The sequence below is a fragment of the Ostrea edulis genome, chromosome 9, assembly GCF_947568905.1.
Source record: "Ostrea edulis chromosome 9, xbOstEdul1.1, whole genome shotgun sequence".
Lineage (NCBI taxonomy): Eukaryota > Metazoa > Mollusca > Bivalvia > Ostreida > Ostreidae > Ostrea > Ostrea edulis.
In genome coordinates this window covers 36468318-36481484 of record NC_079172.1, presented here as the reverse complement: position 1 = coordinate 36481484, position 13167 = coordinate 36468318, and the positions used below count along the sequence as shown (strand labels likewise).

Below are 13167 nucleotides of genomic sequence, written 5' to 3'. Positions count from 1 at the left end.
GATGACAGTTCAGCAAGTTCAGACAGTTTATTAAATCATTATTTGTACTTATGTTTTGCGCCGCAATTTAGATTTATTCTTGTGGGCAATATTCCATGTGCTAAAGATTTAAAAAAAACAAACAAACAAAACAGAAGAATTTTGATAAAAATTGAGATTCTTTTATTTTATCTAAATAAAGAGGTCTACTTTGATCCTGGTCATGATTTCAGTGAATACTTATTCAAACTTCTATACTCGAAACAAACTCCTTCCCCCAACTCACACATACCAAAGATCTAAATATTTGCATACATGCCTGAAGGAGTGATTTATTTCACACCTTTATAGGTGTCTGTATTTAAATTCTCATAGGAAAATCTGTCCGGTAAATTCGGACACTATTTAAAGTGCAGTTTATTTATTATTCTGTGTGAACTTTATTGTTTGTATATTTAAAAAACACATTCTTGTACGTCATAATTTATCACTAAACATTTTTTAAATATTTAAAAGATTTTATTTACTTGCAAATATAAGTTTTCTATGACTGCAGTAGGTAGTCAAATTTTCCAAGGCTTGTAGTTTTTGACGGAAAAGATTGATATGGTGTCCCTTACAAGAAATAACTATTTATAGGTATCCGAATGTGTCATTTTCGAGACTTCTGTGTATACTTCGTAAACAAAGGAACGAAATTAAGAAAACAACTCAAGTGACAAGAGGGACTAGTACATCTAATGGAGGCTTAGAAATATTTCGTCCAAATTTCCCGGCCGACCGGAATTACAGGCATTAACCCATATTCTTACATCCAAAGTACAATCTGAATACAGATTATTGATAAAGATCACAAAATCATTCCCATTATACATCACTTCTGTTCTATCAATTATTGAAAACAATCATGTTTTATTTCCTTGATAACAGTATGACTTAAATAGGATTTGAACCTAGGTCCCTCCAATTGTATTCAAGTACTGAATCATTTAACAAAGTTAACAATAAAATCACGTTGATCCTAGTATTCATCCCTTACATGTTAAAAATTCTCACACCTTAAAGACATCCCAAGATAAAATCAACATCACCAAAGTAACAGAATGGGAGAGTATACATGTAATAAGGTGCCCTTTCAATTGAGCTATACAACAAGGTGTCCTTCCAATGAGTTGTACTGCATGGTGCCCTTTCAAATGAGCTATATACAACAAGGTGTCCTTCCAAATGAGCTATACTACATGGTGCCCTTTCAAATGAGCTATATACAACAAGGTGCCCTTCCAAATGAGCTATACTGCATGGTGCCTTTTCAAATGAGCTATACTGCAAGGTGCCCTTCCAAATGAGCTATACTGCATGGTGCCCTTTCAAATGAGCTATACTGCAAGGTGTCCTTCCAAATGAGCTATACTGCAAGGTGCCCTTTCAAATGAGCTATACTGCAAGGTGTCCTTTCAAATGAGCTATACTGTATGTAATCTCAGCGAGATTCGTCGAGGCTGGATATTCAGTGTTGAGAAGGTAAAATATGAAATGGTGGCCGTTTGCAATGGCTTCGAAAATAGCCAACTTGAATTACTGTGGGATTTACACCTTGTAAAGGTAAGAAATGCATGTTTCATTGTGATAGGGAGTTAATACGATGTCTAAGGCGAAAAGTTGAAGCGGACAAGAAATTCAATTTAACCCATTTTAATCGCAACAAGCGGCCAAAGTTCAAGCAAGATTTCCCGAATCACTTTATGTGACACTGGTCTGAGATTCGGAAGAGGCGTCAGTCCAAATATCCAGCCTCGACGAATCTCGCTGAGATTATAGAGGGCGAAGCCCTCTCACGGCCCAAAGGGCCGTGAGAGCGGAGCTCTCCCTATAGGTAACACGTATATACATGTTTAAAAGGAAAAGATAGGGAAATAATGAAAAATTAAACCATACTTATGGAACTTGAAAAGTTTGGTACCAATGGCGTCAATTCGAATATTAGCGCGTGGACATGTATTCCTCCATTTTAAATCTCGTTTACCCTAGTTCACGTCGTTCTGAGTTGTTACATAAAATCCGTAAAAGCATGTAAATATTATTTTCTTAATCATATATAATCACTCCACGATTAACGCCATGTTTTTTGTTGTGGTTCAAACACTATGTTTGTAAATTTGCTAAATAACGACGCTGAATATGACGTCACAATGTACTGTTTACATCAATTGCGTTATATTTCCCGCGTTCAATATATAGGCGGATCAAATATTCAAAATTAGGATGCTTTGATACGGCTCTGTCCTCGTGCTAACTTCGGGTTACTTTTGGATATAGGTACTAATGCCAACACTTTTTTGCTTCGCCCTCAAACACGGTCACGCCGTAAAACATATTACTGTATGGTGCCCTTTCAAATGAGCTAAAATGCAAGGTGCCCTTCCAAATGAGCTATACTGCACAATGTGCACAAATAAAGGGATCAAAGCCCTGTTTCAAAAAATTTAGTGACAGCCAAGGGATGAGAGTTTTTTCTTCCATCATCCAGGGCATAAATTTCCAGTGTTGTGACAATACATTACATAACGTCATAAGTTTTACATCATACGTGTACGACAGTGTCGAAACGCAGCGCCGTGTGTTTAAAATCACCAACTAACAGTCAGTTTCATTGGTTCACAACTGAGAAAATTACATACCGTTACATAACATTTCAAGTGAAGAACCCTCGGAGTTTTTTATGTATCTATCAACTTCGCCCTTCCACATGGGCGCAGCCATGTTTAAATGAACACAGTGATGAAGAAACCTTACACGACGATAAAATTTCCGGATTAATATTTGATTTTGTGTTTTGTTTTCTGATTTTTCATCAAAATTATGATAATCGTCATAACACGTCTTGATATATCAACCGACGTGAATGAAGATTTTCTCGACAGTACAGGTCAAAACAGATTGATTTGTCCGGAAATAGAACAGTTTTACTGAATTGGTTTGTTAGTTAATATTTTTCCTTAATAATTTGATTTTTAAAGCAATTTTTTTAAACTTCCTTATTCTGTCCAAAAATTCAAGTATTTCATACCAAATCAAAATACTGTCTTAAATATATATATGTACATATTTTTAAATACCACCAATCACACCGCAGCTTCATCGATCTCCGGTACAACAATATTTTGGACAGAACGTCAAAATAGGAAAATAAGATACGCCAGTAGGAGTTTTTCAGGAACTAATACTTTACATAAACTCAATACCCCTCCTTTTTGAAATGGGAGGATGTATTGGGTCGAACCGAGAGAATGGACCGTCGTCTGGGGAATCCTCGGACGCAGCAGGTAACGGTAAAACCCGGGGGTCCCAGCTGGTTATCAGCTGTGAAAGGTGGTGGGGGTTGTTGGAATTGATTTATTGAATTTCACTTTTGACGTTGATGGTAACCCTTAGTAGTGAAGATGAAACATTGAAAAGCGATCTTTATGGTGCCGCCTTTGTTAACAGGTTAATATTAAGTACTTCCAAATTAAAAAAACATACACTGCTAACAGTAAAATGAATTGTTTATGTCTCTTGTAAACTACAATTTTGGGGGTGGGGGATGTGTGTCTCCAAATTTTTTTGAACCTGATTGAGGTTAGAAATGGATTTTTGATACTGTAATTCAGTGAATGAATATCGATACACAATGTAAACTGATAGATCTCTGAAGTTAGCTGACAGTGACTAGTCCTACTAAACAGAGAACCATAGAGATTTTCATTTATTACATGTAGACTGTTTGACGTCAGTAATTACATGTATTGATGATAGTGTAAATGATAATCAAACTAACCAATTTCCATCTACACATATATTCAATTTATTGGTGTGGATACTGATTAGGATGAGTTTTATGACTGTGACATGAAAAATTCATTTGTCAATGAATTTTTCTTTTAGGTGATATGTCCAAATCATGTGGGTTTCTTGTCAATGTAAGGAGTTACAGCCATGAAACAGTGACTTCCCCCAAAACTATGTGTATTCCAAACAAAAATTATATCATTAATTTGTTAAACTTTCCCTGAAATTTATGTCTACATGTATCTAAACTTCACACCACATATACTATATTTACAGCACGTAACCTTACATTCTGTATATTTACAATACGTAACCTGACATTCAGTATATTTACAATAAGTAACCTTACACTTTGTATATTTACAATATGTGACCTTACATTCTGTATATTTTATTTTAGAATGCGCAACCTTACATTCAGTATATTTACAATAAGTAACCATACATTTAGTATATTTACAATACATAACCTTACATTCAGTATATTTACAATACATAACCTTACATTCAGTATATTTACAATACATAACCTTACATTCTGTATATTTACAATAAGTAACCATACATTTAGTATATTTACAATACATAACCTTACATTCAGTATATTTACAATACATAACCTTACATTCAGGATATTTACAATAAGTAACCATACATTTAGTATATTTACAATACGTAACCTTACATTCAGTATATTTACAATACATAACCTTACATTCAGTATATTTACAATACATAACCTTACATTCTGTATATATTTACAATACATAACCTTACATTCTATATAATTACAATATGTGACCGTATGTTCAGTATATTTACAATATGTAACCTTACATTTTGTATATTTACAATACGTGCATAACCTTACATTCAGTAAATTTACGATATGAACATGATGAAACCTGACATTCGGTATATTTACAATATGTAACCTGCCATTCTGTATATTTACAATACATAACCTGACATTCTGTTTATTTACAATATATAACCTGACATTCGGTATATTTACAATAAGTAACCTTACATTCTGTATATTTACAATACGTAACCTGACATTCAGTATATTTACAATACGTAACCTGACTTTCCGATGTTTACAATACATAACCTTACATTTTGTATGTTTACAATACGTAATTTTACAATAATCTGTGCATTTGCAATACATAACTTTACAATTTCATTTTGTAATGCTGAACATTACGATTCTGCATATTTACAATATGTAACCTTACATTTCCATATCGTAGTGTAATGTTACAATTATGTATATTTACAATAGTTTTGTTTTTAATACATAACCTTACAATTTCGTATTGTAATACAGAAAGTTACAATTTTGTATGTACACTACATAACCAGCATTTTTAGCTTATTTGAGTTGAAAGCTCGATTGAGCTATTCTGATCTGTTTTCAGTGGTCTTGTTTATCTGTATGTCTGACGGTAATCTTTTCCCATTTTCATCTACCACTGGGCCAATGTGATCCAAACTTGGCACAAAGCATCCGTAGGTAATGTGCTTCCAAGTTTCTTCATTTTGGGTCCATGCCCCTTAGCAAGAGGAGATAATTAGCAATTTCTTGAAATAGAGTGGGTAATTAAAAAAATCTTCATAAGAACAACTAGCTGTGCCAGAAAATGCAAAACTTATGTGAAAGCTTACTTGAAGAGTTATATTCATATGCAAGTATCCACAGGTAGTGCAGATCCAAGTTAGTATTCTCAGAAAATTGTGATATTGTTTGTAGATTATTTCACATGATGTACACAGGCATCTCATAAGGAAAACTGTATTGAAAGTAATTTTGTACATAAGAAATTATCCCTTTATATTTTGTATCTAGGAATTAATTATTCCTTTATATTTTGTACCTAGGAATTAAATATTCATTTATAATTTGTACCTAGCAATTAAATATTCCTTTATATTCTATACCTAGGCATTTATCCTTTCATATTTTGTACCTAGGAATTTATCCCTTTATATTTTATACCTAGGAATTTATCTCTTTATATTTTGTACCTAGGAATTTATCTCTTTATATTTTGTACCTAGGAATTTATCTCTTTATATTTTGTACCTAGGAATTTATCTCTTTATATTTTATACCTAGGAATTTATCTCTTTATATTTTATACATAAGAATTTATCTCTTTATATTTTGTACCTAGGATCGAATTATATTCTATACCTAGGAATTTTATCTTTTTGTATTTTATACTTAGGAATTTATCACTTTGTATTTTGTACCTAGGAATTTATCACTCTGTATTTTGTACCTAGGAATTTATCTCTTTATATTTTGTACCAAGGATTTTATCCCGTTATATTTTGTACATAGGAATTTATCCCTTTGTATCTTGTACCTAGGAATTTATCCCATTATATTTTGTACCTAGGAATTTATCCCTTTATATTTTCACTTAGTTTCTATAGGGAGGAACCAACCTTTAAAACCAGAGAAACCCAAATGGAAGAGTGAGGTCCCCTTGACTGATGGTCAGCTGCGGTCGAAGCGAGACGAGTTTTGGGACACGGCCCCTGCGTTTGAAGGACGGAAGGAGATCTGGGATGCCTTAAAAGCGGCAGCATACGCCTTGGAGACGGGAGACCACGCCTTAGCGCAGGCAATCATAGACGGAGCGAACATATCACTTCCTCATGGTAAATGTGATAAGCAAAAAAATTATTTGTTGCCTTTGTAGCTGTTTCCATTGTTAGCAAAAGGGCTTTCCAAATATTGTTTCGTAGTGGATGGGGAAATAAACAAATTTCTTCACATTAATCTAATGGCAGGGAATATAACATAGATACTTCTCAAAACCAGTAATTCCAGTGAATATAGCATTTATCCATTTTAGAAGTAATGTGGTGGCAAAATATTTTTTTATGAATGATAGACTTTTATGTGCAAATTGAATTTACACCCCAAAGTAATAGACAACCTAGTGTAGAGAAATCGGTGTACATATGTAGTCATTTCTTGAACATTTTTAAAAAAAATGGAAGAATTAAGAATGGAAGGAATTGTTCAAATAGCTGATGTGAAGCTTTTATCCTTGGTGTCTGTGTAGGAGAGCCTATACTATGTTCCTGAAGTATGTGTAGGAGAGCTAATGTTATATTCCTTGTGTGTGTGTGTGGGGGGGGGGGGGGGGGGGGGGGGAGGTGTTGTTATACTGTCATTATTCCTGGTGTCTGGTGAGGGGAGAATTTATACTGTTATTTATTATTCCTGGTGTCTGGTGAGGGTAGAGTTTATACTGTTATTATTCCTGGTGTCTGGTGAGGGGAGAATTTATACTGTCATTATTCCTGGTGTCAGGTGAGGAGAGAGTTTATACTGTCATTATTCCTGGTGTCTGGTGAGGGGAGAGTTTATACTGTTATTATTCCTGGTGTCTGGTGAGGGTAGAGTTTATACTGTCATTATTCCTGGTGTCTGGTGAGGGGAGAATTTATACTGTCATTATTCCTGGTATCTGGTGAGGGGAGAATTTATACTGTTATTATTCCTGGTGTCTGGTGAGGGGAGAGTTTATACTGTCATTATTCCTGGTGTCTGGTGAGGGGAGAGTTTATACTATCATTATTCCTGGTGTCTGGTGAGGGGAGAATTTATACTGTTATTATTCCTGGTGTCTGGTGAGAGGAGAGTTTATAATGTCATTATTCCTGGTGTCTGGTGAGGGGAGAGTTTATACTGTCATTATTCCTGGTGTGTGGTGAGAGGAGAGTTTATACTGTTATTATTCCTGGTGTCTGGTGAGGGGAGAGTTTATACTGTCATTATTCCTGGTGTCTGGTGAGGGGAGAGTTTATACTGTCATTATTCCTGGTGTCTGGTGAGGGTAGAGTTTATACTGTTATTATTCCTGGTGTCTGGTGAGGGGAGAATTTATACTGTCATTATTCCTGGTGTCTGGTGAGGGTAGAGTTTATACTGTCATTATTCCTGGTGTCAGGTGAGGGGAGAGTTTATACTGTCATTATTCCTGGTGTCTGGTGAGGGTAGAGTTTATACTGTCATTATTCCTGGTGTCTGGTGAGGGTAGAGTTTATACTGTCATTATTCCTGGTGTCAGGTGAGGGGAGAGTTTATACTGTCATTATTCCTGGTGTCTGGTGAGGGTAGAGTTTATACTGTCATTATTCCTGGTGTCTGGTGAGGGTAGAGTTTATACTGTCATTATTCCTGGTGTCAGGTGAGGGGAGAGTTTATACTGTCATTATTCCTGGTGTCTGGTGAGGGTAGAGTTTATACTGTCATTATTCCTGGTGTCTGGTGAGGGTAGAGTTTATACTGTCATTATTCCTGGTGTCAGGTGAGGGGAGAGTTTATACTGTCATTATTCCTGGTGTCTGGTGAGGGTAGAGTTTATACTGTTATTATTCCTGGTGTCTGGTGAGGGGAGAATTTATACTGTCATTATTCCTGGTGTCTTGTTACAAGCATTTCTTAAGATAAGAGGTCTTTTATATGAACATTGTTTACGTCTTCTATCGATGTTCCAACTTACCAATAATTTCATGAATACATGTATATATAGTGTAGTAATTAGGGCTATACGGACCGTGGATATCGGCCTGGATAGCTCAGTGGTTAGAGCACCTGACTAGTAATGCAGGGGTCACGGGTTCGATTCCCAGTCCAGCCAAAGATTTTCTCCTCTCTCCTATACTACATTTGGTGCCATTGACCACCCTTGGATTTGCAGGTTGTCCTGCCAGGGGCGAAATGAACCTGGGTTGATATTGAAAGACAATTATAAAATTATAATTGATCTTAAGGAGGGAGGAATGTAGTAATTAGGGCTATACGGACCGTGGATATCGGCCTGGATAGCTTAGTGGTTAGAGCACCTTACTAGTAATGCAGGGGTCCCAGGTTCGATTTCCCGGGCCAGCCAAAGATTTTCTCCTCCTCTTATATTACAATAGTTATATTGATAGTTATGAAGAGTTGATAGTGAGTTGTCTTACATCTAATTTCAGGGACACTGATTGGTTGTTCTACTTTTGATTTTATTGATTGTTGCATATAGTTATGACGAATTATCTTTCCTTTGATTTCATGAAAGTTGATGGATAGTTATGATTGGTTGTCTTACTTTGATTTTAGGGAGACTGATTGGTTGTCTTACTTTGATTTTAGGGAGACTGATTGGTTGTCTTACTTTGATTTTAGGGAGTCTGATTAGTCTTACTTAGATTTCAGGGACACTGATTAGTTGTTTTACTTTGATTTCAGGGAGAGTGATTGGTTGTCTTACTTAGATTTTAGGAAGAGATTGGTTGTCTTACTTTGATTTCAGGGACACTGGTTGTCTTACTTTTATTTCAGGAACACTGATTGGTTGTCTTTCCTTTGATTTCAGGGAGATTGATTGGTTGTCTTACTTTGATTTCAGAGACACTGATTGGTTGTCTTACTTTGATTTCAGGGACACTTATGGATAGTTATGATGAATTGGGAAATCGTTACCAGCTTCCAGTCTATGCCCTGAGTGCCCCCACAAACTTAATTGAGGACATAAGTGAGAATGAGGCTGGTGTTGATTCGGAGAACCAATCTCCGGGCCTGGAGATGCCTGTCAAGTTCAGAATCTCTACCACAAACAAAGACCTCAAACTCTACGTACGGACCACAGACAGTGTTCTGAAACTCAAAAAACGTATCTGTGATGAATTGGGCATCGAGCCTCGCCGACAGCGCTGGTACTTTTCTGGTCGCCTATTAGGCGATAAACTTCGATTGGAGGACGCTAAGATTCCAAAGAATTGTGTGGTTCAGGTAATAGTATCTCCTGAGCCGGGGGACGAAACTACCTGATTCAAGTCTTTCTGTTTTATTGGTACATTCTTTTTTTTATATTAAGGATTTTTATGCTGCACAGCATCGTGGATATTCCTAGTTTTCATGCTTTGTAATTGTCTTTTTTTTGTTTTTGTATTATTGGACAAATGAATTTGTAATAAACTGTAGCGTTGTCTTACTGTTATTACCAGGATCATATACCATTTTTTATGCTGATTTTTTTCTTTCTTCAAAATATTTGGCATCAAAGAATGCATGGTTTATGATGTAACTGTTGGTTTTTTTATGTTATTCCTTCAAATTTTAAATTCATACATGTAGAATAGTAAAAAAAAAAAAAAAAAAAAAAAAGTGGATATTTTCAACGATTCTGTCAGATTCTTTTACATTACCTTAATTGGAATTGAATCCAAGATTGATATTGTGTGTGAAAGAGATAGTTTATGAATTGTGATGTTTGAAAAACAACAACAAATGTTGAACTGTCAGTAGAGTGTTGATGGTGTAAGAGTTTATGTTATTCATGGCGTCCAAATATATATAGATGTCCGTCACAAACACAAAATTTACATGTGTACAAGTGTATGTGCATTATTTTTAACTTTGTATGATTGTTTTTTGAAGTCATTTATCTTTCTCGCAGATTCTTACCACAGATGTATTTTTAATACACCCAGGGTATTTTGAGGGTGTCAAATTAGTGCTTTGAAATTTACAGGTGTGCATTTTAATGATACAGGTGTGGCATTAGAGATGACGACATTTCACATAGGATATTGTAAGTGCACACGATAATAACACAGGTGTTATATAGGCTGTTAATTTACTTTGTGTTTGTAGATGGTCCATACAACTCATAAAAAGTCTTTGGTCTTTGTGAAGTCATAGAAAATAAGTCATGGGGTGCATGAGAATCGTGGAATATAACCAGTTCAGGTGTCATTGAGAGGTGCTTCAATCTCAACATCTTCCATCCAATCTTTCTTGAAATTGTGAAATTCAATTATCATTTATCAAATCTGTATATATTTATGGAAATTCAATTGAAAGGTCTGTACAAACTAGCTGCAATAATGTAGATTATCTAATTTTAAAAAAAATTGTTCCCATGTTCCCCCCCCCCTAAAAAAATGTTGGCGAGGGCTACATAATTGCAGCTATTACAAACCAATGCTGTTATCATGCATACGTTTGAAACTTGATTCTTTTCTTTTAAAAAGTCTTTGATCACATAGGATATTCATATTAATTAACGATACACTAAATTAAATAGTCATCTTACATGAAATGCCAAATTTAAAATCAGTGGAAACGTAAAAATTCCTGGGGGTTGGGGGGGTATTGGAATAGGAAAGAATTCAAGGGAATTTATGCTTATCAATGATAAAACCTGTACAAAGAATTTCACAGATATCAACAAAAGTTAATTTATCCAATGTTCAGACCAAATATCAGTCATTCCAGATATGAAACTGAAACAAGCACCCAGTGTTAATCTACATCTTGGTAGAGCCTCGCGTGTTAATCTACATCCCGTTAGAGCCTCACGACTGTTACGTGACTGATGCACGATTCGTGTAAAGTGAAATGAGTTAAGTAATCAAAATTGACGTCATCATTTCCTCAATGCACTATGTTTAAACTTTGAATCACTTGTGTATTGTAAAACTTTTTTTCCCGCGAGTTCTTGAGATTTATCTGAGAATCGTGCTAATCACCCAATGAGAGCTTGTGAGGATGTATGCAATTAACGCTGAAGTGGATGAATAAAAATCAAGTTTAGAATTGTGATATTCCTACTCATTGTAATGCACTTGTCTACGTCTATTATAAAAAGTCTTTGGCAACTAGGTGATTATTTTTATTCTCTTAAAATTTGAAGTTGGTACCTATTCTGATGGATTACTTAGAGATCGTAATTTTCATTGATGTACAATGGTAGCACTGTGCATAGAGAGAGACATAATATACGTAGGACACTATAAATACCAGACCTGTTTATTGATGTATAATCAGCGTATCACAGTGTTTTCTCATTCTACATTATGTACCTGGATATAAGGAATGATGCTGTATAACGGATTATCATGAGTTGCCCCTGTACTGTTTCTGTACTTCATACTGCTCTGTTTGAAACATTTGATCATTATTCATCGTGTATGGGAAACGTGGGGTTTATAACAAGTGTTTCTACATGCCTACCCCACAAGATGATCGTATGTCCTTGTCGTGTGCCCTGTTTTTATCATTGTGGCGTGTTTATCATCTGTTTACCATCGTTACCAAACCGGTGATAAATACGTCCAAACATTTGCGTAAGTAAACAACATTCTCTTCTCTCTCTCTCTCTTTTTTTTTTTTTTTTTTTTTGTACCATGCAAAACGGTACTGTTGTAGTCATTTGATATAACAATTGTTATATACAATGACATAGGTGATTATCACTTCCTAGGTGTTAATAAAGCACGGTATCAACCTCCTTAAAAAGATGTATGTCAAGCAAGTTCTACTTTGCCCTTGTCTTTGAAAAAGACAACTTAATAGACTTAGCATTTAAAATTCTGCCACCTTTATTTTGTGTAGTTCAGTTTGACTAAAGGGAACAAAAGAATATTACTAGTAAATTATTGGAGCCTCTTTCAGTAATTAGAGTGATCAGTTAAAACATGTGAAAACCTTTAGTAGGCTAAATTTCTCAAACTTTAAGAGAGATGACTTTGATACTTCAAGGATCTTGTGGCAAGCGCTTTCTGGTGGTGCCACATATGACGAGACCTTGTCTTTTGACTTTGACCCACTTATTCAAAGGTTAAACGTTCGTAACAACTTTGGACACTTGGATTTTTTCGTTAAAAAACCCTCAAATTTAAGAGTTTTCTTTTACATGTATTTGGGTAATCAAAATTTGTCAATGAGTAAAATCTCAAGAGTTTCAACTGGAGTTTTTAAAAAAAGAGAAATCCGGGTATGCTCTCTCCAATCATGTTACATACTTGTATAACAAAAAGTGTTAAAATGGGCTCTACTGTCGATGTGTGCATCAACGAACACATGTTGATTTTTTTTAAAATATACCATTTTGTTCGGTGTCGTTATCAATTTCATGACGTTGGGTAAAGTAGGGAATGACCTAAGCTTGTAACATTTTGTATTGAATGAATTCTGATATTCTCTAAAAATTTAATTATTATTTTTTATAAATAAACCAAATTTCACCGCCAGAGGTGAGGACCAATGACTGAAATGGTGGCGGGGGGGATCCTGTCTTCAAACACTTTTAGTAGGAATGGTTAGTTCAAAGATGAAAAACAAAATTAAATTTAGACCGTGCAATATAACATTTTTAGCTGAAGAAGAGCAGTGTTGAGGTCTGGTTTATTTATGTTTGTGCAATATACCGGAAATGGGAAATCTTGTGATCCATAACATCCGTTATAGTCACGTGTTTTGTGATGTTTAGAAAGTGAACTAAAATATTCTTGTATTGCTTGATATTTGTTAACACAATAAAATTTATTTCTCCATGTAAA

At 35.0% G+C, this 13167-nt stretch overlaps 2 protein-coding genes across 3 annotated transcripts in view; one reads left to right on the top strand and one right to left on the bottom strand.

Annotated features, from left to right (window-relative positions):
- The window catches only part of LOC125658700 (MMS19 nucleotide excision repair protein homolog), a 46944-nt gene extending 44150 nt beyond the window's left edge, over window positions 1-2794 (bottom strand). The window contains exon 1 of the mRNA XM_056149032.1: window positions 2661-2794. Within this exon, the coding sequence (XP_056005007.1) occupies window positions 2661-2742 (82 nt within the window). The 5' untranslated portion in view covers window positions 2743-2794. The remainder of the gene's footprint in view (window positions 1-2660) is intronic.
- Window positions 2795-2960: 166 nt separating this feature from the next.
- On the top strand, window positions 2961-13167 carry LOC125668548 (ubiquitin domain-containing protein 2-like). Of its 2 annotated transcripts, none has more exons than XM_048902808.2 (3): window positions 2961-3305; window positions 6256-6483; window positions 9264-13167. In XM_048902808.2, exons 1-3 carry the CDS (start codon window positions 3239-3241, stop codon window positions 9650-9652), a joined length of 684 nt encoding a protein of 227 aa, XP_048758765.1. In that variant the 5' UTR covers window positions 2961-3238; the 3' UTR covers window positions 9653-13167. The 2 variants fall into 2 exon arrangements, with proteins under 2 accessions (XP_048758765.1, XP_048758755.1); XM_048902798.2 differs by having other exon boundaries at window positions 2973-3305; window positions 6247-6483.